The sequence below is a fragment of the Anopheles marshallii genome, chromosome 2 (assembly GCF_943734725.1).
Source record: "Anopheles marshallii chromosome 2, idAnoMarsDA_429_01, whole genome shotgun sequence".
NCBI classification, from domain to species: Eukaryota; Metazoa; Arthropoda; class Insecta; order Diptera; family Culicidae; genus Anopheles; species Anopheles marshallii.
The window spans coordinates 53,034,628-53,058,128 of NC_071326.1; the positions used below are offsets into that span (position 1 = coordinate 53,034,628).

Genomic DNA, 23,501 nt, shown 5'->3' on the forward strand with positions numbered 1-23,501 from the left:
TACTATCTACTGTAGGCAGTACATGTTATTGCTTTCATTAGCAGCGACTGAATGCTTAAAATGATCTTCTTCGTCTTGCCTTTTCACCATTTGGAGCGTTTACGTCAGTCAAGGTGGATGTGTGTTTCATATGTGTTGGCAATGGGCACAACTTTTGTTTACATACTAATAGTGGCCTTCTGGGGTGTTAGTGGACAATGTGCGTAGATCTTTTATTGACAATAATTTCTGCGTTGGGTTTATGTAAAGTGTTTTGTCGATTATTTGTTTTGCTTTCAGGGATATTCCCAGACAAGTTACACATGGAATTCAGCACTGTGATCAACAAACACTGCGGGGAAATGCCATACAGTGTGCGGGAACGTCCTGCATTCGGTCGAATGTATGAAAATCCTTGGTTAGTGCTTTTACGCCACCCTGAAGACACATTGCATTTTTGCCACGGCACACTGGTCAGTAATAAATATGTGCTAACTACGGCTATTTGTGGTATGGCCGTGGTGACTAACGCGTAAGTTGATATTTTGACGCAATTTAGCAAAAGTAATAGTATTAATTTTCATAGGAACGCCACCACACAACAACAAGCAACGGAGATTATTTTGGGTGAACATGATCTCAGCACTGAGGTAGATTGTATAACTCCATGGAACTGTTCGTTGCCCACTACTAGACGAACAGTAGGAAGAGTGATTGTTCATGACAATTTTACTAGCAACTTTTATGAAAATGATATTGCTCTACTTCACATGAATGCCTCTATTCAATTCGACAACAGTTGAGTACTGAGAGTGTGATGGTAAGCGTGATCTGGCCCAATGTTTTTTTAACTTTTCCTATGATTGTAGGTATTCGTCCTATATGTTTACCGTTGGTATCGATAGTAGACAATACTGATGATCAGCAGCAGACTATATACAATACGGTCTGGTCGAAAGACAGCGTTCCAAGGCAAATTTGGATGCGTAACGTGCCTACAAATGTTTGTCGAAATCAGATAAGTCATGTTTTTGCTCTTAGCGACGGTCAAATATGTGCCCGAATCTTTCTTGATAAATTTTTAGAGGATATGAATGGAAGCGCCGGTTCTGCGTTGCAGGTAGATTATCATGGACGCATATATCAGTATGGTTTGTTATCCGTAGGATTCCGCGATGTTATTGAGAGGGCGCCATATGTTTATATAGACATAGCCAAGTATAGTAACTGGATTCATGATACCATAAATCTCCAACAATAATCCAAATTGTTTGGAACATTAAACATTTTACCAATAAACCTGACAATCCGAATTATATAGTACAAAATCTATGGTTTTGACGAGCATCAATTCATGACGAACATTTAATTGTGTCGTGCCATACGGTACGGTACGATACGAATGCCAAAGGACTATTTGTTAGTAGCAACAGTAGCGCAGACACACAAAAGTTCTAGCCTGAAGTCAAACGAGCCATCGGGAAACAGTAACATATAAGGGATGCTTCGAAGGCAATACGGCAAGCAGTAAGTTCTTTAACCAGGATTTACCATTAATACAATAGCAGGACTAGCCGGGATATGAAGTTTGTGATAGATCGACAGTATTATTGATAAAAATGTAGACTAATGTAGAACTGAGGAATACTAAACGCATACCTTTTTACCCACCTCAGTGGTAACTACAGCCATCTTAAAATTACAGAACCTTACCAGATCACATCCGGTTTGTTGGCCCGTATGCAGGATAGGCCATCGTTGCCATGCTAGTAAAGGAATGCCAGAAAGTCTAAGTTTGCGATAAACTCAGATAAAATACAATGCTCTTACCTTTTTCGATTCATATCAGCAAGCATAAACTTTTCTTACTTGTTGAACTTGACTGTGTGTGTCGTGTAAACAGGCATGAAGTATTCCACACCTTTAACGAATGTTTCTTCAATACGGAATTTGCGAACACCGAGAAAATATTATCACTTTTGTTTGTGCTATACGAATGTATCGCTATGCAAATATTTTCAGGGAGCTGTCTGGTTACGAGGAATTCGATCGAAAAAATGTGATTTCTTCCGTCGGCATTGCGAACGGTATTTGATGCACCACCGCGATACATTTGCGATGCAAACCAACAAAGCGTCGAAACATTACATATAAACCGAACGAAGTGACAAACGAGCAAAGCTTAAAACGAATACGAAAATGCAAGAAGAAGGAAAGCAGAGTAAAAATTGAAAACTTTCTTTTCTGCACCAAAATAAAATCATTTCATTGTTTCGATGTACGGAATGTGATGTGTAGTTTCGTTATATTCTTACTTTTGGAAAGATGAACTCTCAAATGCTGTACGGACCAGCATGTTATAGTGATGAAATTGATCCGAAATGCATGAGTCATCGACGGTGCTAGAATCGCCTGAATCGTAGTGAAACCATTTATATTAGTGCTGTCGTCAGATGCTCTGTATTGAAGCCAGTGCGTATTCATTGAACAATTGAATTGAAGATCTTTTTTATTGAACCGTTACGTTATTGATGTTTACGGATTGCAGAAAACGGCACCAACAGGAAGCAACTAACAGAAGCACAATCCACGCTAGTTAAGAGAAGGAAATAAAAAAAAACACACTTTGTGGCGTGTTGACCGACAGAAAGGCTAAGTGTCGTTACTGCACGTCTTATCAACAGCCTGAGCCCATAAGATACGTAAGCTAAGTCACAGTGGAGGTGGTGTGTGAACCCACGTCCTAGCATTAGTGTAAAATGTCCGATACGAAAGCATCAGCTGAAAGCAACATACAACATACGGATACTCAGCGGGTAGATTTAAACCAAGAAATAGAAGTAACTCCATCCCCATCGATAGAGGAAATTCATGTCGTAGGATCTACCTCAACAACAACAACAACAACAACAACAGTAGAATCCCCAGCTGCAACCATCGTTCCAGCCGATATTTCAAGTACTGGTGAAAACTTGTCTATTGCTGTAGGCAACTACGAACAACCTCCAACCGGTGGTGTAGCACCTGCGACCACGACCTTCACAGGATCAGCGCAAGTCCGTGGACCGTGGACGTGTAGTGTAGAGCGTCAGACATCTGTTAGTTCAATAGACAGTACGTCCATGTCGATCGGAGCTGGTTCGAGCAGCGGCAGTGGTCCAGGCGGGTTCCGCAACTCTTTGAGTAATGGAAGAATGTTTAGCAGGCTGATGTCTGTAGAGCGAGGGCGTGTGTCTAACAATCATGCAGTACCAGCAAGGAGAGGGTCAAACTTTAGTAACGTAGTATTTAACGATTTTATGACCCTACTCCAACAGGCGCGACACCCTGGCAATCTTTTCTCTTCGGAACGAACAGGGTTGTTCCTATCTTCGGATCGTTCACATGGACCTGGAACAAGTACACCTCCCATGATAGTCAATGTTGGAGCTGGTAATACAATCGTTAACACCAGCGATGTTGTGATTGATGTTGACGAAGCAAGCGGAACGAACGGCGGTGGTTCTTTGCGCTCATCCCATAACGAGTTATATCCAATTTCTAATTCATCTTCCTCGGCAACTACTAGCGTTCGTCCTTTCCTATGGATTCAATCGGGTGATGAAAATGTTCCACCTGCGAGTTCAATTGGTGGTCGGTCGCCGCTAATGCCAAATTTTAACTACAGCCACCATCACCACCATTTTCATAATCATCAACCATTGGCGCTGCATCATCAGCAGTCCTCTGCAGGGCTATCTGCAGCCACTGCATCGATGGCTTCACAGTCTCCAATATCGATAGGGGGTGGTGAAGGAGGTCCCTCACTAAATGGCGAACCAGGGACGAATGGTGCTGTGCTAACACCGACAACAGGAAATGCGCCTACAATCGGGGCAAGTGGAACTACGCGGAGCAATAGCATTAGCTCCAATCATCAGAATGAAGACGCAACTGTGCATGAAGCTCTCAACCAGATGCCGGAAACCCGCGCCTTGTTTGAAACATTGGCAAGATATTTGCCGTTATTGGTGATTTTGGTGGCTAAACTATGCTATGACCACTTGGATGGTATAATGACGTTTCTGATGCTGTCAATAATGTTCTCTCACGCTAACTGGGCCGTAAGGCAAGAAATCTCAAAGCAAAAACAGCGGCGCGTTATTGTACTGCTCCGTGAGCTGGTCATAATTATTGTCTCTTTACTGATATTTTGGCTTGCAATTGAATGGAAAAGTATCTGCCTAGTTATACTTTTAATGCCCGATCACTTGCAACAGGAATCACTTAAAGGGTTACTGTATGCTGTTTGCATAACGGACTTGATACTGAAGCTGATCACCATTGTAATCAAAATCATCGTTACCCTGATGCCACCGAGAGTAATTGATTACAAAAGCAGGGTAAGTATTGCAGATTAACATAGGAGTAGGTGATAAGAAAAGGCGTGAGGAGCATTTATTTTAAATATTTTTTCTCTCTCCCTCTCTCTCTCTCTCTCTCTCTCTTTCTGTTTAGGGTAAAGTATACTTGATGATAGAATCGCTCTCCCAACTGTATCGCGCCGCAGCTCCGATCCAACCATGGTTAATATTCCTTTTTGAATCGTATTCTGGTTCGGAAAAGATGGTTGGCGTGATTTTATCTGCGGTTTACATCGTGGCCAAATCAACTGACTTACTTGATAGGATCAAGTTCTGTCGTCGATCATTTGTTAAACTGCTCCAAAAAACGGTAAGCTCTATCGGCGAAATATAGAAATATTTCAACACAATTAGATTTTTAGAAATGTATTGTATTTGCACATTTGGAGACGAGATTACACAACTCAAGAAATTTGTGGATTTTTTGCTAACTTAATTGTTGGATGTGCTCATATAAAAATATTACTCATTTTACAGTACTCCCAACTGTACGTTATCTGATACTAAAGATTCTTCTTGACACAACGACTTTAGATCTTCGGCGACTTGTCGTATGAGGATTGACGTATACTTCCTAATATGCTAATATAGAATATGCTACCCCGTACAATTTTTAATTCTGTCTGATGTCTTTAAAGAAATTGTATTTAGCATTATTTTGTTATGCTTTTGTTGTATTTTTGAAAACAATACTTGAATGGAAATGGATTGGCTGGATGGAGTGATGTTCGAGCATGTGATTGAAGTGCTATTCGCACGATTTCCCCTTCAGTTAAGCTATGGAGTCATAGGAGTTTTGTGGGTTAGACAGTAATCTCATTCTATTGGTTATATTGACATACATACATCTTTAATATCCACAAGCAATACTTTGATTGTTTCAAATGAATCGACTAAATGTGATGAAACTTTTTTTTATTCATGAAGACTGCCCATGCCGTATTGCTTGAATGTGTTGAAACTTGTACTGATGTAATAACAGTAGCAGTATCGTAACTGTAACAATCGTCAAACGTTAGTTGAACGGTAATGACCGGTGAGAGTCGACGTGTATAATGGTCGAAAGTATTAAAGACATTTTGTGTGAACGGTTTGCAATTATAAATTGTTGGCTTACTCTATTAAATCGATTTTTGTATATCAGTCAGGTTGGCGCTACTTATGGGTGGTGATGAGTGGATTGACTCTAAATAATTATCTTTTTTTTGCAGAGTTATGGAAACGTCCCAACTAAGGAACAGTTGCAGGCCTGTGGCGGACAGTGCTCGATTTGTCATGATAACTTCAATTCGCCGGTATTGCTGGAATGTAATCACATCTTTTGTGAACTGTGTGTCGGTACATGGTTTGATCGAGAACAAACGTGTCCCTTATGCCGCGCAAAGATCGTTGACGATCCTTCCTATAGAGATGGAACTACCACATTCTTTTTGCAGTTATACTAAAAGAGCAATGGAGAAAAAGACCATAATCCCAGCTCCATTCCTAATTTTGTAATTAATGTATTTAGAAGGTTCGGAAGGTAGAGGTTCCATTGAGTGAACTTGCGTTTTGAATGATAAATGATATTTGTTCGCAGATGAGTAAAATTCCAAAAGCTGGCGATTTATGATACCTGCACTTCACTTTTCACCGTATTGTGCATTTTAAAGTTGATAATCAATTCAATCATAGTGGATTGTGATTGCCGTGATTTAACTAATTCAAAAAAACAATATAAATGGTTGCGGGAGTGAGGATGAAGCAGAGTACGAATTAATAATTTTTATTAATCATAAATGTGTGCTAAAACAGACGTATTTCAATTTGAAAAAGGTATTAGAAAGGACGTACACGCCTATCAAGGTATATGTTGGGAGCCTGAGATAGCGTTTACGTATTGTAAAACATTAGTCATACTTTCGTTATGAGATGCACTGTAAACCATGAAAAACTGTACAATAGAATTATCAGCAATTAATAAAGGGATCCATATCGTGTTTTATGGATTTGTTACACATTAACATAGAAAACTATTTCTATCGCACAACGGTGCAGAAACACTTGAGAAACACATTGAGTAAAAATATTATCGATGAAACAGATTGCATATGTATTTACCCTTGTCGAGAAAAGTGGCACATTGTATGTACCTTGACAGCTGTCTGATTGACAGTAGACCCTCATGTGCGTTTTTTTTGCTAATCAACCACATTTGTTTTGATTCGGTAACGATACGCAAAGTGCAGAATTCCATTAATGGCTGCAATAGCGCTGGTTCGTCGTTCTATTTTACTATCTCACAAATTTACAACTGCACGAAGCTTCCACATGTCATCTGCACGCGAACGATCGGAAAAGGTTTTGGAGGAGTTGAAGGAGAAAAATCCTTACTTCGAAAAGTATGCTAGTAAAATAGCAACCGTGCAGCAAAGCTCACCGGAGGAATTTCTCTCCCGGCTCGACAGTGTGGAGAAGGAAAAGAAAAAGCCAAAATTTGGCCCTTCCAAATCGGAACGCGACTATTCGGAACTTCTTAAACCGAAAGTTTCACTAACAACCGAAGCGACGAGAGACAGTTCCCATCGAAAGCTCAGCGATATTATGCGGCTAGAATTGATCGAAGATAAATCCGCTGATGATATCAAGCATCTGTGGTTAGAATATCATAAAGACAAAGATGTCATAACGGCTGCAATTCCAGTGGAACAATTCAATCTCATGATGGCTCGGGCGAAGCAATACCCTGTTTTTATCCTTCCAATACCACGAAGCCAAGGGTATGAGTTTATAATGTTGCAATTTGCGGCAAATACAGTACATTTTACACCGCTTCTGAATTACCAGGTACGTTCGAGCAATTGAAGGATGGTACGATTTGGATACTAATTATTGACTGTTTGCAGGTTCACAAAGAAAACGCACCAGAATGTTTAAACATGACCATGTTCACCGAATGTTCGGACAAAGGAATCGTACTAATGCGGGGAGAGTATGATACGAAAGTACTCAATGCGCAAGAAGCGCAATGTTTGGCCAATCAAGTGCAACTATATTACAGCCAAAACAATGAATCGAAAGTACACCTGCTTGAGACGTTCACCAAGAGTCCAGATAAGTTCAAGCACATGGATATCATTGAGGAGCTAAATAATTTGAAGATTTAAATCAATTAGCAATATACGATTTTTAATGTGCAATGTGGCATTCAAAACATAGCTTCTTGGAAATTCTGTATAGTTGGCGCTATCGTCAAATCTTGCGTTAAATACATTGGAGTATCTGGAAAATCTGCGTTTGCAACAATAGAATCATCTGTAGGATGATTCATTGCTTTCAACTGGCTGGGAAAGGAAATATCAATCGTTGGTTGATTCGCTAAAGTGTAGAAATCAATGTCGGGAATTGTTATTCCGCCGTGTATACTGAATTCCTCTTCTTCCAACAGTGCATCCAATTTTTCCAATAGCGTATCGTCGGATGGCATTCGGTCCAAAAGGAAAGTGCTTTCTTCGTACAAATAACGTGCACGATTCGAAGACATATTTGGAGAAGGTGGCGATGCAGTCTGTAACAGCAAGATAACCATGTAAACAATTCTATGGGAGATTTAACAAATACTTACAAGCAATATATCATCCACCTGGCTTGATTCCTTCTGTGTTGTTTGGACGGTTGAACACGTTTTGAATTTGCTTTGAGAATTTGGATCAATTAAAAATGTGACGTTATTTCTTTTTTTTCGTTTCTTCAGCATCGGGTCCTGGTCCGGCTTTAGATCGTCCAGAATAACAGGGAATGGGTTCAGTATGTCATGGGTTTCCATAGGAGTTACTAACGACATAAGGTCAAATGTTCGACTGTTTTGAGCGTGATAACAATTAGTAGTCAGCGAATTATCTCTGCTGTTAGCGAGTGGTTCACCTATGATTTCGCTATGCTTCGAAGTCTTAACGGGAATAGTATCTGTACCTATGTCAGGTCGATATTTGTAATGATCGGATAAATTAATTTCTCCCGTTTGCACAAGTGTTTGCATTTCCTGTCGCTGGTGGATCCATTCGCTGGTGCATTCGTGTTCGTTTGTAACGTCGGTTAAATAATCTTCGCAATTTTTCAAGAACAAATCCCAAATACTGGATGTTGTGCTAGAGGTTGATTGGATAACGGGACGATTCGACTGAAGTTCTTCCGGATCAGAGAGCACTCCAGATACACCGAACGAAGCCATGCGATCAAAAGGCGTTGATGTTGCTGGTGGAACAAAATTGCTCGTTACATTGCCTATCGTTCTGTCAGCCACTTCGAATGGTAGTTTCATATGATCCGTTTCAGAGAAGAAATTCCCTGGCAAATTCAGATAGTCATCCAAGCGCGGTGGCTTCTGCGCCACATTTCGTTGCGAACGGTTGTTGCGCTGTTGATCAATCCATCTCATAAGTCCTGTTTTTGATCTGTGCGTTGGTTCTTGGCGAATAAAGCTTCCGTTATTTGTATTGCGTTCAAAACGAGCATACACAGCACGGTCAAATATACCCGGTTGCTTTCGCTGCTCGGTAACGCCAGGTTTGGGCCCACAGAAATTCATCCGTGCGTCATTTGGCCCGGCAGTAATAGGGATTTCTCCATTCCGCGTCAGAAAATCTCTAAACAACTGCTGCACATACACGCTGTGGTCTTGTTTGGGCTGTCTCCATCCTCGACGCTGAGGCATTTTCGACAATTACTTAAGTTCCTTCAAATGATTCCAATTTTCAACTGAATACAATTTTATTTGCACCGTAAACACTTGATATATCGAAACGGTTTTTGTTGATGTGACATTTCATTACCAGTCGTGAAACGATAGTATAGAACAATCTCAGCAACATTTGAATAACGGTGCCCCAGATTATACACGGTAACATATACACTTACAATACCAAACCAAATTCGTATCAAGACTTTCGATTGAAATGTGCCATTTCTGCACATACAGGCAGTCCCCGAGATACGCTTTTATAGAGGACCGCTATAACCCGGGAAATATCCGCGTATCTCGAATTTCCGCGTAAGTCGAATCCGAGAGTAAAAATGTTGTTACCTCGACGTTAAACAGTTGACTTCTTTCTCTGCACTGTATTTATTCAGAATGTAATGCGACGTTTTGAAAGAATGAATTGAAAAAAAATAAAAAATATATGTTTTATATGACGAAAGAAAGACCAATTTTTCACCTTTTTTCTTAGATTTTGTTCTATAAACTAACTTAGCTGATAAATTTCCAAAAAGCAGGTATCTCTGAAACCGCGTATCTCGGGGACTGCGAAATTAATGCGGCTCCAAACACTGCCAAGTATGCATTGAATGAAGATCTATCTATCGTATGCGTGTCATCGGAAGGGGCTATGATGAACGCAGACAACTATCTGAAGCTGCTGGCCACGGTCGTCAAGCTCTGGGGGACCAAAGTGACCAATGGTAGGCCATATGTGTGGCAGTAAGAATGGCACGTGGACCATTTTTACGACTTTACCGCCCCAAATCTTCCCCGCTCCCCCGAGGGACTTTTTCGTGTGGGGCATGGTTAAAAGTGACACCAACCGAACGTCCTGCAACACAAAAGTGGAACTGATCCAAAAGATTCAATCTATTTTTTGCGGCCCCACACAGAGCCATGGTGGTCCCGGCTTGATCCAGGTTCCGGAAGCAGATAGAGGCTGTCATCGATGCCGAGGTTACTTCGAGTAATTTATACAGCCAACATGGTAAGCTAAACTTCATAGAAAAATATTGTTTTTCATATTTGTTTATTTAAAAAAAATCAATTCCCACACTAACTGTCGAATTTATTGTGCACTCCGTGTATATCTCACATTTCGTGCGGTCTCGAAGTCTTTTTGATCTCATCAGACGGTGACGCCCGTAGTATGTACAAATCCCCCGCATAATGCGTCTGCGGTGCTGATATCTTCCATTTGGACTCTATTGCGGGCTGAGCCTCCGGCAAGCAAGTATTTTGTCTTCACCGCATTGATCCTCAATCCAATTGGTTGTTTGAGACTGGTGTAAGACTCACACACCTTATCTTTAATCTTTCCAATGATGTCAATTGTAAGAAATTGGAGAGACCGGTAAAATATCGTGCCACGGATGTGGTTGTTTAGCCCGTACTTTGTGTGGCTCCTTCCATAGCGATATTGAAGAGTATACAAAGAGTCCGTCGCTTTGCCTTAGACTCCTGTGAGATTTGAACGACTCCGATAATATATTCGATCCGCTCACCTTCCACTAGATGTGCAGTTCATGGTAACCTTTAACAGCCGGCTCAACTTCAGTAGCTCTAACAGTCGGAAAGTAGAAAGAAAGTGGAACATCATGCAGCGGGGATGTTCCATAGCTCTTTCCGATCTGTGTTATTGTAGACCACCTTGAAATCGAAGAACAGGTAGTGCTTAGGGATCTGGTGCTCTCGGTTGTTAAGGAGGATCGGCCTGTTGTGCTGTGCATACCTGAAGCTGACGCCGGGCACTCACCGATAACCCGCCGTTATCGGTAAATAAATGCCCCCCGGTTTGGGATCATCGGATCACCACGCTCACTGACAGACGTGTCCTATCCGTGTTTGTATTCTTTGTGTCTTTTTGGTCAATAAATCGGCTACAGCTTTTAAAACGATTCCCTTTTGTACATAACAAGAAGTTTCCTCAGACTGTAAAAAGTTTGTTTGGCAGCTAACACCCTGTCGCGTATCTCAACCCGAGGTAGATGAAATTTTGGACGATTTAGAAGGTGTGCTCACCTATCTGAACGTCATCTCTGCGTAAGTTAGGATTAGATAACAGGGGCGCTGGTGATCTCGATGATCTCATCAATCACGAACCCGAAGTTTAACGCAAAACCAATGATGTCTATGTCATCATCGTAAGCCATGATCTGGATTGACTTATACAAGATGGTCCCTAAAGTTTCCGCCTCAGAGTCGCGGATGGCCCCTCTCTAGCGCTAGGTTGAAGAGTAGATAAGCTAACCCATCCCCTTGGTAGTAGCAAAGGGCCTTGAGAGTTTTCCATTCTCCAACCTAACATGTGACGTAGGCCATTGTTATTCGTATGATGGAAAGAGTGGAGCTGTTACTTGGACGAATCCAGCTCACGATGAATATCTCATCAGTAATTGATTTCTCGTTTCGACGGATTGGCCTTCTTGGTTACTTCAATGCCGACTAACCACTATGCAATTCGATACAAAATTCATTTTCTAGTGCAACACCTCAAATTTTATTCAGTTCGGTTACTAATCCGTCGGGGCCTGGTGCATTTTAATTATTGAGCCATTCGACGGATTGCCAGCATGATTTGTAGCAGTAGCATGATATCGATGAGCTTCTGGCTGCTCGAAGACTGTATACTCAATAAATAAATAATTTGGCATTTTATGTAACACAAGATCTAATTTAATTAATAATGTTGGCAACTTATGGACTATTAATTTATGAAAAGGCAAGACTTTGTCAAAACATACAAAACGACCTATATATTCGGAAGGATTCGGATATATTATTATTAAAAATGTGTATATTTATTGTTTTACTGTTTGCTAATAACGTAACAAACAAACAAATCATACAACAGAACTATAATTTCAATCAATGCGGCGGTGTGGTTTTTAAATGCAGGTCAACTATATTATATCCTTTATAATTTCCACAGACAACAACGAAATCATATACGCACGCTGCGGGTTTAAAATATACACTAAGCTGGAATGATTTATTACGAATAGTGTCTTCTGTCTAAATGTAACGTGAAAATTTCAGTGCGTGACCATAAAATGGTTTACGAGCTAAACAATGTGTACTTTAAAGATGAAGTTTGTTCGAGTTTAGGAAGTAAGCAGTATTAGTATTTGTTGGATGTAGTACAGTCAATTTTATTTCGTTTCCATTTTGTCCATCGTTTCCATGATGTACTAGCCACGTAAGTTCCCGAACGTAAACGTATATGCTCCTGGTGTATCTGTATAGTGTGGCGTTTGTTCCATAATCTTTATAAATAACCGTTATTACACTTTGTATGTAGGAGTATGTTTCTTTCAGCAAATAAAAGCAATAAAAGGAAAATTGTTGTGTAGAATTAGAAGCAGGTTACATGATGGAGCGTATGTTTGTATTGGTGGCACGATTTAATTGCTATTCACAATGCAACGAACTTTAGCCGGAACTTTGGCGAAAGGATCAAGATCATATCATTAGCTGTATTGCCGCCAGTTGGTGGTGGGATGGGAGAAACATGATGCTATGGATTACCTTTGTCCGATCTCGGGACATAATCTAGAACTTAGTCGGACGTTGTTCATCTCGAAAATGTTGGATCCTGCCAATCAACCTGTAAAGATTCTGTTGCGTTTATTCAAACAGACTAGGTAACAGCGTCAGCAGGTTTCTAATGCACAATAATGCAGTTTGAATTTAACTCTCAATTACCTCTTGTTCGTCCTGTCCAAATACTGCCGGGTTAAGGTATCCACCACGTTTGCCGAATCTGTAATATACAAACAGAAGGCATAACCGTTCCACGTTATTGAAGAATGAAAGAATGAATACGTTCAACGGGTGGAGTGCGCACCGGCAGATTTCAGTCAAATGTTTTTCAGATTCAAAATTATAATATATGTTAAAATGGTCGTCTGTTGTCGTTGGTATCTCTAGCTGGCCGCATGAAAACATTCGGGAAAACGGAATAAAACGGAACGGGTTTGTTTAGGAGATGGTGGGATGGAGCGATGGGATAGTTTTGGTACGGATTCGGTGACAGCGGCTCACCTGGGTCTAGCGTCAGTCGAGTGTGCTCTATCGATAGCTTCTAGGATGAAATATCCAATAATTTTGTCTAGCCCCGAGTGAACACCATTTATATTGGGTGGAAGTTCACTTCGTATTAACCTACAAGGAAACACAAAACACACACAGATAGATGAGAGGAAAACTGGCACCGTTTATACAAAAAAAGTGCATTATTATGTTTTGTTGATTCTCAGTTGAATTATATGGTACATTTGCGATTTAATTTCTCGTTTAAAAAGAATCCTACATGTTTTGAAAAGCACAAAAAGTGCATGCACAGTTGCCAGTATTGCGAAAACAAAGGGCTTGGAAAATGCTTTCCAATAGTTACAAACTTCGTGTTGAATAAATGGCTACACAAGAATATATTATAATAAAATCCCATGTAGTGTTTAATAGAACAAAACATCCCTCTACCGCAGAGTTTCCTTCAGTGTATGCGAACCTCTGAAGTCATCGAGCATATTTGCCATCCTTCTGAACCATCATCAGTTTTTACTATGAGTAGCTTTATTGATTTTGTTCTTACGGGTCAGAAATACAGTTCACTATCATTGCATTCTGTACTGAACTCTGGGTAAAATGATGCACATATCATATTATGAATAGTGGCGGTTACTACCACAACTATTTACATTAGCGACCTACGATACAGGAAGTTGTCGAGATGTTTAGACGCTCACAATAATGACACATGCTTCCGTGTCCGTTGAACGTTTTGTGCTTTCTAGAGATTTAGAGCACTTTTCTTATCAGTTAGTCAACATCCAATGGTTTGCGCATGTCGTAGTGTTTGATCTAAAGAAATGTAATTTAAGCTACTGCACAAGATCGGACGCCCTTAGTTTCCAGACAGCTCCTTGATACCAGACCGGATACCGGATAGATAGCGGAGTTTCTGTGTAGGATCCACAGGGTAGGTTTTCTGGTGTTAGCTTTAGTTTTTGAGTTCGCTGAACTGATACATAGCTTCATTGAATGTGCCACATTATAGTTCCATAAACATAAATATGCGTTCGGAGGTGAATGATTCTTCAGTGTTTACCATTGAAGGTTACAAAGTGACGACAACCAAATCGGTTGCAGATCAAGAATACAAAAGTTATACCTTCGATGAAGTGATCGATATAATAGGTAAGCATTGAAAGTTGAGTGAGAAAATTGAGCGCAAACAATGAAATTAGTTGATGAAGTAAGTTTGACATGATGTGCACTAACGTATTTTTTACGTATCTTTTAAATGCAAATTGTGGTTCAAAAGGATTCGGCAGAACTAGGTTGCACATATTTATAGCTTCGTCTATAATCATGATGGCAGTGTTAAATGAAACTATGGGCATTTCAATCATAATCCCAGCCGCCCAGTGTGATCTTCATCTATCTGCCACGGATAAAGGCTTATTGACTGGAGTAAGCTTTGCGGGTGAGTAGTGTTTTGTTAATATCGTAATATAATATCGTAATATATCGTTAATATCGTTGTTGTTTTGATATCATAGAGTTGAGGATGGAAAAATGGAATTGGAACGTATATAGATGATCTGAAACCTAACCTCGGTTTAGCATGTTTGTATTAAGGTTATATTATTTATTGTCCTCCAATATTCTCTCATTGGTGCGAATTTATTCCTTTGTTTGAAATTATTTATTCCTTTGTGCATTTTTCTGTTCTAGATTTAATCTTTATTTATTTGCTAGCAACACATGCCTCATGCCCAACCATCACAATCAGCACAGGTTGACTAGTTGCTGCTATCAGCAGTGTGGGAATTTGTTCCTCCAGATATCACAACATTTATTTACAAGTTTGTTAGCTTAACCAACCAGTAGGCTTAACTCCTGGGGAACTGGCGGGTGTTTGTTGTTATGCACAACAAATAGACATGAAACGTTCTGCGAGTGTTTTGCATTGTATCCGAGCCACAGAAGGGATGATTCAAATGATAAATCAATGCCACTGATGATACCGTTGCTCTTTGGACGATACCATCCTAATACGTCATTACGTTCTTTGAAATTGACCAAGTTTTTCCTCTTATAGGTAGAACCAATTTCACGGTGCGTTAATCTTGACTACTTAATCAAGTAAAAATGAGTTGATCTCCACATCTGCAGCTATTAAAACTCTTAAACTGTCCACTGACCGACGAGAAATAATGCAACCTGTTGTTTTTTCTTCTCTTTCTTCCTGTTTTTCCCGCACATACGCATGGTGCCGATCTGCAATCCAGGCATTATCGTTTCGTCACACTTCTGGGGTTATATTGCTGATACGAAAGGTCGTCGAAGGACGCTCATCGTGTCACTGATGATGACCGCCATCTGTGCACTGGTTTCCGGTTTATCCATCAACTATACAATGATGGTGGTTATGCGTTTCCTGGTGGGAGTTTTGTGAGTGCAGGTTGAGTGACTCGCTGTTCATGTGGATTGTCCTTAGTCATAAGGTTTTTTGTTACGTTTTTATTCCCATAGCATTTCTGCACCATCGGCTACCATCTTTGCTTACCTGGGAGAATTTTTCACAACTGCTAACCGTACCGTGGTGATAACGTATGCCAGTGTAGCGGTAGGACTATCAGCTGTTTTCACTGCAAGTTAGTTTTCCGGTAGCGTAATAGTGGTTTCACCTTTCACTGTGGTGTGATTTTGTGATTGAAAGGTGTTTGTTTTTTGTTGTAAGAATATTATTTTTATCTTAATTTTCTCTTCTCATTTCTTGGGACGTATTCCCGACAGGCACTGGTTGGTATGTGCTATCGTTCACCTGGACCCTAGGTGTTGCGGGGACGGAACTTGTCCTCAAGCCTTGGCGTCTTTTATTTTTTGTGTACACGTTACCCACGCTGATAGGAGCAGTGTGGCTTGTGGTACTTCCGGAGAGTCCCAAGTTTTACCTTTCCCGCGGACGCGAATCGGAAGGGTTTGCTATTCTTCTGCGACTCTACCTAGAAAACCACCCTCATGCAACCGCGGATGATTTTCCCGTCAAACACATTATCCCTGAAGCGGGACAAAAAGATCGCAGTGCAGCACCGAAAGCATCCGGAGGTTTCTGGCACATCACTAACAGCGTTTGGAATCAAACGGTTCCTCTGTTCCAACGAGCCAATGTGGCAAATTTTACCATTTGCTGTGCAGTGCAGTTTGGACTGTTTGTAGTGTAAGAACAGGCGTAAAATCAGAATGCAGAGAAAATGGAGTTGTCAAATGATGGATTTATTTTTATTTTTCAGTTCTGCAGGAATGGGGCTATGGTTTCCTGATATCATTAACCGACTTACTACATCGAATGTTTTGGATGCTACTGTTTGTGAAGCACTGGATGTATCTATGCGCGTAGACTTTGAACATGAGCTGGAACATGAAGTCATAATCGGCGATGCAGCGTGTAATGACAACATCAATGAACGAGTTTTCGTCTACGCTATCGCCTTGGGCGGATTATATACGGTGCTGTATCTAGTCATGTCTGTGTTGATGCGTATATTGGGTCGCAAGTGTTTGGTTGCATTTAACTTATTCTTCTCGGGATTCTCCGGGATCGCGCTACAATTTGTAGTCCATCCATACATTACTATGGCACTCTTCTGTTCGTTTTTAGTGTTTGCCGGTACATCCATTTCCATTCTCAATGGCGCCACTGTATCGTTATTTCCAACAAATGTTCGAGCGATGGCCGTGTGTTTGAGCCTAATGATGGGGCGTCTGGGAAGTGTGTTTGGAAGTAATTTAGTAGGGCTCATCATGGAAGAAAACTGCACGCTTACATTTAACCTGTTTGCCACTGGTTCTATAATTTGTGCCGTTTTAACAATAATGTTGCCTAGTTAGTGCGACGGTTGGGGTGGCCCGGGGTGTATTGGTAGCGGCGCCGGTTTTCACACGACTGGACCGGTCCAAAATCCCATCCGGACCAATCCTCCGTACGCAGGTCTGACTATTCAGTTCTGCTTATTCTGCTCTACGGGTAAATAAAGTCAAATAAAGCCCGAAATGGCAGACCTCCCGTGGTTTTGTGCTGATAAAGAATAAGAAGAAGAAGAGAATTTGACTGTGTACTACAGGCGCATAGTAACTTTGCATAAGGCTGCAATAGAGTTGAACCAGCTCAAGATCACTCACCACAGCTAAGCGTTCCAATTTGATTTATAGGCAAATGCAAAAAGAGTAAAAAAAAGGAATCCTGTTGGATGTAGTTCGTTGTAAGGAAAGTGTCAACCTTTCAAATCATTTTGAATGCCACCATATTACATTCAAGTAGTTCCAACGTTCCGACAAATTCCATTGACATCATCAAAACGAGTTGGAACAGATCAAACAACAAGCACAACGTGTGGAATTGTTTTGTATTGTTTTTTTTTTTAATGGGGTACCGTACTTTTCTTTTCTAACTCTCAAGCTCTTTTTACACTTGTTCGTTTGCTCCTTTTTTGAGTATCGTATGACCGTTCATGATAGAACGTCGTATCACAACTGAATCGCATCGCAACATGAGCAAACCATAAGGATTTTTACATTTGTAGACCTGTGTTGGTTGTATGTTTGTTTTTTTCTCTTCCCAATCGGAATGTTTTTTCACTCAAACTCTGCAGAAGCGGTAGCAAACGTTGCACTGCTGAATACTGTCTGAATTATATTATACTAGTTAAGGACACACGCCGAAATTGAAAATAGAGGTGAATAGTAGGCTTTGTTTGTAAATATAATTTAACTTATAATATTAAAGCTACTTCGAGCTTGATGATTCTGTAAAACATTATACTATTAGTCGTAGCGTAGCACGTGTACAACTACTACATAAGACGACTGTTATGAATATTGCAAATATATTTACAGGACAAAATTGAGAAAATTATGGTCTATGCCGTATTGTTGAGCTGAATCAGTTACTGAATCAACGATAGTTGACTTCATCTTAATTACATGCGTCTGTTTAAAGACTGTGCACTTAAAACTATAATACCAATTTCCGGTCTTGGGTAAGAACAGAACTTTCATTTTAATTTAAGGCAAAGTATTTGTTTTTTTGTAGTTATGGTATTTATATGTTCCAAGGACACTTCAACCTCAGGCTATCCCAACCGTCCTTTGGTTTTATCCCATGTAAGTGTAATTTCTTTTCCTTATTACTTCCTTCACAAATTAAGTGATTCCGTACACTTTCACTAACCGATTGCGCAATCGTGTGCAGTTAGATTATCATCCGAAATAGATTCGATTAAATAATACGTTTAGTACAGTTGTGATTGCTCTCTCTCTCTGGATTGACAGAATTGTTTTATGTTTACCAGCAATTGAACAGCGCAAATTCCAGCTTGTGAAAGTGCAAGCAATTTGTATGTATTTGGAATAGCAATAATATTAATAAAAACTACTATTCATGATTGGCATATTATCAACAATAGCCGGTGTACCACAGCGGTGTGTTTCCAATGATGCGATGTGAAAAAGGAAATTACAATCTTATAGGTCAGACATCGCCGCCGCACAAGTGATACGCGTTCGCGAGCTGACAGCTGTGTGGTAAATAATGGCCGATGGCCGATGACCGGTTTGTGGGTTATTTTAGCCAACCGTAATCGGTCGTGTCAGATTTGAAATGAGTAAATCTGAAAGAAGTATTATCGATTCACTGTTTTCGGACCTTCCATAAGAACTTTCCAACAAGTTAGGTCAGAGTAGATTACGAACAATGCGAAGCAGGTATACCAAACGCAGTGAAGGGAATCATCTGTCGTAATCGTATCGATGGTGGAAATGCGAAGCAAAGCTATGTAGAAATAGTGGAAGAAAAGGTCAATGAAATGAAAAGAATTCATAAAAAAAAACCAGAAAAACTAGTAATCGAAAGCTATCACTGGTTGAACTGGGGGACCTAGTACACTAGTGTTCCAAGTGTTTGTTTATTTCATGTTTCTGAGAAGGACTTACAACTCCACATGAACGAAGAGGACCAGTCTCACTCCAGAAGCATGGAAGCAGAGGAGCAGAAAGATCACACGGTAACGTAATTTTTTTCACAAAGCACAGGGAATTCCCGCGCAACGAGCGCACCCTGACCTGTCATCGTTATTAATGCGAGCGAGCTTATTTACGGCTTGCCAGCCTTGACCAGAGTCAAGGACTATTGCATTCGATCGAATGTTTTTGAGGCAACGCCCCGGCAAGCAACTGACGGCATCGCCGGTGGAGATTATTAAGTGCCCTAACATTACCACACTGTCACGAAGAAAGCAGTAGGTGGTGGTTCATCGTTTAAGCCACACGAAGTCCCTTACCTGGGTCTAGCGTGCTGAGCATGCTTAGTCTCCAGTTCCTGCAGGTATCGAATGGCGGCTGCTACCGATGCTGCATCACTATCCTGGGGCCGGGCTGCAGTCAAAGTGGTGAGGTCCGCGATCAGGGTGCAGATCATTAGAGCCACAAGCAGACGCTGAGTAAAAGTGCCGGACGCCATCGTGTGCAGTTCTAGCGGAGAATGGTTACCCTGGAGCCTAGGATATCTGTAAGTAACAAAGAGTAAGTCCTGTTCAGTTCAAGTCCGTTGTACGTGGGATAAAATCGCAAAAGGCACACTTCACATAACACTCGTGAAGAAGCATCCAAAGAAAAAAACGACTTTCATCATCACAATTTATGATAATGCCTGCATAACTCATACCACGGCCCAAAGCCAAGTAACCTTTGCCTAAGCCAAGTAGGTGGTAATCGACAATCTTGATTGCAAATCCAATCCCAATAGGATTTTTTTTGGGTTTCATAATTGCACGATCTGCAGTGGGTAGATATTCTGCGATGATAGAAAATGTTCTGCGAAACTAGAATGCTATTTGCATTGCCTTTGTAGATATGTATTAACGTGTTGCAAAAATACATCACCCTAGACGTGTATCACGCAATGGGCTGATTTAACTCCAATTCTTTTAAAAATAAGAAAACAAAAAAATGTATAATGAAACATTCAAGGGAACTATTTATGTTAGAATTAATGTAATCACACGAAATTATAATCTTTGTTGGTTGATGTGCTTGTTTAAGTGCGATGAATTAAAATAATTAATGGCTACTTCAGCTAGGGCTAGCATCACACAGCAGGCACATGGTCCATTTTACAATAGCACTGCTTAATGGGTTGTAGAAAAGCTTAACTTTTGATCAATGAAAATGACTGAGAAAAAACATGAACGTGTCTTATCTTTGATTGGAGCACTTCAACGAAGGATTCATCTTGGTACCCATGTAGGATGATACAGAAAGCTTTCACAACACCAAAGGCAGCATAAGGCTTAATGAGGAGAATTCTGTAAGTCCTTAATAGCTCCACAACGGTCGTGGTCATACAGGATGCTTGCGCTATTCTGTTTGTCGTAGACCGTACCTTGTTTGTCAGCAGCAAACTTTTTACACACCGGAAATGACCAACTAATTGTTTTGTAAAGTTTAACAAGCAAAGATATTATTCGCCAAACAAAACATGTAACCTGCAGTTGAAACATCATATTATCGTACGTCAAAGAGTGAATATTGGCGAACATGATAGCATAAGATTAGCATGACAATTTTTGGGTGAGTTTTTCGAATCCCTAAGCATATGGCATAATTTTGGAGGCCCATGAAATGTGTGTATTTAGCTAAAGATAGAAAAATTTCTCACATAATTGGAATATTTTAAACAACGCTTCGTTTCTTGATTTTTTTTCGAAATTCAACATATCTTTGCTTATTAGTCATCAAACGCTGTAACGACCTTCCTATCGACACTGAATAATTTGGAGGGAATTTCTTTTTCAAGTTTGCGGGATTGGCCCAAAGTACGCAAATAAATATGTGCTGTTTGTGTACGGCATTAAACTGTCATTAGCACTTCATGCACTGTAAATAGTTAAACATGCCCGTAATGCGTAAGAAACGATCGCTGGAGTGGATTACGAGGCATTTGGAAAAATGGAAAAAAGTTCAATCGGGCGGAACACCAAATTATATTATGAGAATACGCTGATATTTCCTCCGCATCATTCACGTCATCGTTCACGTAAAAAATAAGAAACGATGCCATGTTCGAAGTGATCCGAGTCACGCACTGAAGGAATTTGTTGAGTGGTCATATATGGATGAGTCGTATCTATAAACATATCTGTTTTTACACAAAAAAGCTTGCTTATCATCAAATTTATCTTCGCAATCGTTGTGTTTGTGTTCTTTATCAATATTTGCATATTAACGAATCAAGCGTTAAGGGTACGTTTGGTGCAGCAGATGGTTAGACAGAGCCGTACTAAACGATTACTACCAGCCGATGATAAATGTGGGAGATCCAATTAGAGCAGCAGTAGCGGTGTTTAAATGTGTTTCATTTTACATCTTTTTTTATATCCTTTTATATTATATCCATCAAACCAGAATCATATCTTTAGTATTCTATAAACCCGGCATCATATCTAAAGCTCAAATTACCGTTGAGAAAACAACCAATGCAATAATTAAAATTAATCGAGAACAAGACCGACTGTTGGTATGTACATAATTTGACACTTTTAATTAAACTACATAATAAATTAACTGTTCAATTGGCTTGCGTAGCACAATTTCTTGCAAAAATTAAATCACCTTTTTGATGATACAAAATCTGTAAACCTGGGAAAATATTCACAAACTACGTATTGCACCGAGATTTCACAAGTTAAACAATCACTGTTTCCACCACACGATGTTCAACTCAAACGTTTATTTCGATCTAACGCCGGAAGCGCATTTGGACTGCCTTTTTATACGCGATTTTATCCTCGCCGGAAGTGGTAGCAGGCGTGTTTGTGATGCTGCCGGGAGTAGAACTATTGGTTGGCACTCTCTGCAAAACGTTTTGGGGCAAGGTTAGGATTTTTTTTTGCTATCCAACCGTGGGTTGATGAGAAAATGTTCTCTCACTGTATCCTGATTTTGAGCTAAACTGAAGCGACTGTTTTTTTTTGTGTGTCCCGTTCGACGGCATTGATATCTCCGGCTGTTGAGCCGAGAGGGAAAGAGTTTTCGCGCAGGGTTCCACGCGCTGATAAATAACTTTTGCCCTGTTGCGCTTACTAGGACGACCCAACCCAACGCCCTTCTGGCGAAGGCAGAAGATTACGGAGTCCAGAAATTTGAAGCCGAGTCATGAAGATTATAAAAAAAACGCAAGCAACCGAAAAGAGATGGCCTGTCGGTTGGCATCAAGTGCACTTGTGAGTGGTTGAAATAGCGAGCCCAACTTGTTGATCGGTCGCGTGCTATCGGATTCCTAGGCGCGCACTTGCATCGATGGAGAAAATTAATTAATTCGTGAAAAGACGAACGCTGCGCTATCAGCGATCTCGAGGAACTAATGGGTCAGGACGTTCGGTCGTTGACGTAAGTTGTGCTGCTATCTGAAGAGTTTAAAGCGCGGAATAGTAAAACATATTGTAGTTTTCAAAATGAACACAAGAGATGACAGAAAATGTAATCCCGTTTTTATGCAATTATATTTCATGCAACAAGAGAAAAATTTCAAATGACTATCTGTGGATGGGTTGGGGAAACATCCACATCCGGAATAACATCGATTGGAAGTCATTTTAACAGTGGTTTATCAGCTTCTGGTTGTTAGTCGTTATCTCGCGATGCTGCTGACCTGTGGAAGGTGTGCAGAGTACTAGGAATTATATTCGATAACGTGGTGGAAACTGGAATGATATCTCGGTTCCGGAATGGGTGATATTATTGAGGAATATTTACGTTCGTACAACAACGAGGGAGGGGGCGGCGTGTGGGGAGAGGGGGAGGGGGGGGGGCTTGTAAATTAATTTGCGTAATCAACGATCGATAATCAGTACGCATTTCCGTTCCATTAAAGCGTTTGCGTACAAAAACTGTTAGTTCTGGTCACATGACGTATATGACATAATCTCTTACAAGGAAACTAAAACGAATCCTTCAAAAAGAAGAAGTTTTGGTTCAAATTATTGGACACATTATTTAATTTGCAGGATGTAAAACAAAAGCATTGTACATAACATGTTTGTTACAAGGCGCGGTTCCATTAGTAAGATGCTTGAGCATTAAGAAGCAACTAGCAACCAAGCAACAACATTAAACTATAATTAACTATCCGTGACAACTCATATTTACTAGAATCTCGGAAAATTTTTATTACCACCTACAACAGGCAATTTGATTTTGCTTGAGAGGGGAAACCCAACCAAACTTGATAGCATATCAAACAAATTAGACATTTGTTTCGCTCAAGATTCGTAAAACTATGCGTCAGAAAGATCGCAAAATTTCACTGCTGGTTACAA

General features: G+C 40.3%; 6 protein-coding genes across 7 annotated transcripts; 4 read left to right on the forward strand and 2 right to left on the reverse strand.

Moving 5' to 3' along the window:
- The first annotated feature begins 117 nt into the window (after positions 1-117).
- LOC128718145 (serine protease grass-like) lies at positions 118-1,240 on the forward strand. The gene is made up of 4 exons (XM_053811817.1): positions 118-199; positions 280-511; positions 566-777; positions 849-1,240. The coding sequence occupies exons 1-4, from the start codon at positions 118-120 to the stop codon at positions 1,238-1,240; spliced, it is 918 nt and encodes a 305-aa protein (XP_053667792.1).
- A 1,498-nt stretch (positions 1,241-2,738) lies between these two features.
- Positions 2,739-5,827, forward strand: LOC128719680 (RING finger and transmembrane domain-containing protein 2). Its single transcript, XM_053813308.1, has 3 exons — positions 2,739-4,361; positions 4,477-4,692; positions 5,594-5,827. Exons 1-3 carry the CDS (start codon positions 2,739-2,741, stop codon positions 5,825-5,827), a joined length of 2,073 nt encoding a protein of 690 aa, XP_053669283.1.
- A 681-nt stretch (positions 5,828-6,508) lies between these two features.
- On the forward strand, positions 6,509-7,528 carry LOC128719987 (ATP synthase mitochondrial F1 complex assembly factor 1). Of its 2 annotated transcripts, XM_053813632.1 has the most exons (3): positions 6,509-6,599; positions 6,676-7,208; positions 7,268-7,528. In XM_053813632.1, the coding sequence occupies exons 1-3, from the start codon at positions 6,509-6,511 to the stop codon at positions 7,526-7,528; spliced, it is 885 nt and encodes a 294-aa protein (XP_053669607.1). The 2 variants fall into 2 exon arrangements, with proteins under 2 accessions (XP_053669607.1, XP_053669608.1); XM_053813633.1 differs by lacking the exon at positions 6,509-6,599 and having other exon boundaries at positions 6,621-7,208.
- A 41-nt stretch (positions 7,529-7,569) lies between these two features.
- LOC128709037 (uncharacterized) lies at positions 7,570-9,075 on the reverse strand. Its single transcript, XM_053804022.1, has 2 exons — positions 7,987-9,075; positions 7,570-7,929 (listed from the first exon to the last, which is right to left on the reverse strand). Exons 1-2 carry the CDS (start codon positions 9,073-9,075, stop codon positions 7,570-7,572), a joined length of 1,449 nt encoding a protein of 482 aa, XP_053659997.1.
- A 3,597-nt stretch (positions 9,076-12,672) lies between these two features.
- On the reverse strand, positions 12,673-19,645 carry LOC128719002 (neuropeptide F-like). The gene is made up of 4 exons (XM_053812622.1): positions 19,467-19,645; positions 13,165-13,284; positions 12,826-12,883; positions 12,673-12,738 (listed from the first exon to the last, which is right to left on the reverse strand). Exons 1-4 carry the CDS (start codon positions 19,643-19,645, stop codon positions 12,673-12,675), a joined length of 423 nt encoding a protein of 140 aa, XP_053668597.1.
- LOC128719001 (synaptic vesicle glycoprotein 2A) lies at positions 14,196-17,019 on the forward strand. Its single transcript, XM_053812621.1, has 6 exons — positions 14,196-14,319; positions 14,447-14,608; positions 15,417-15,579; positions 15,661-15,782; positions 15,925-16,348; positions 16,422-17,019. The coding sequence occupies exons 1-6, from the start codon at positions 14,196-14,198 to the stop codon at positions 17,017-17,019; spliced, it is 1,593 nt and encodes a 530-aa protein (XP_053668596.1).
- Positions 19,646-23,501: the final 3,856 nt, after the last annotated feature.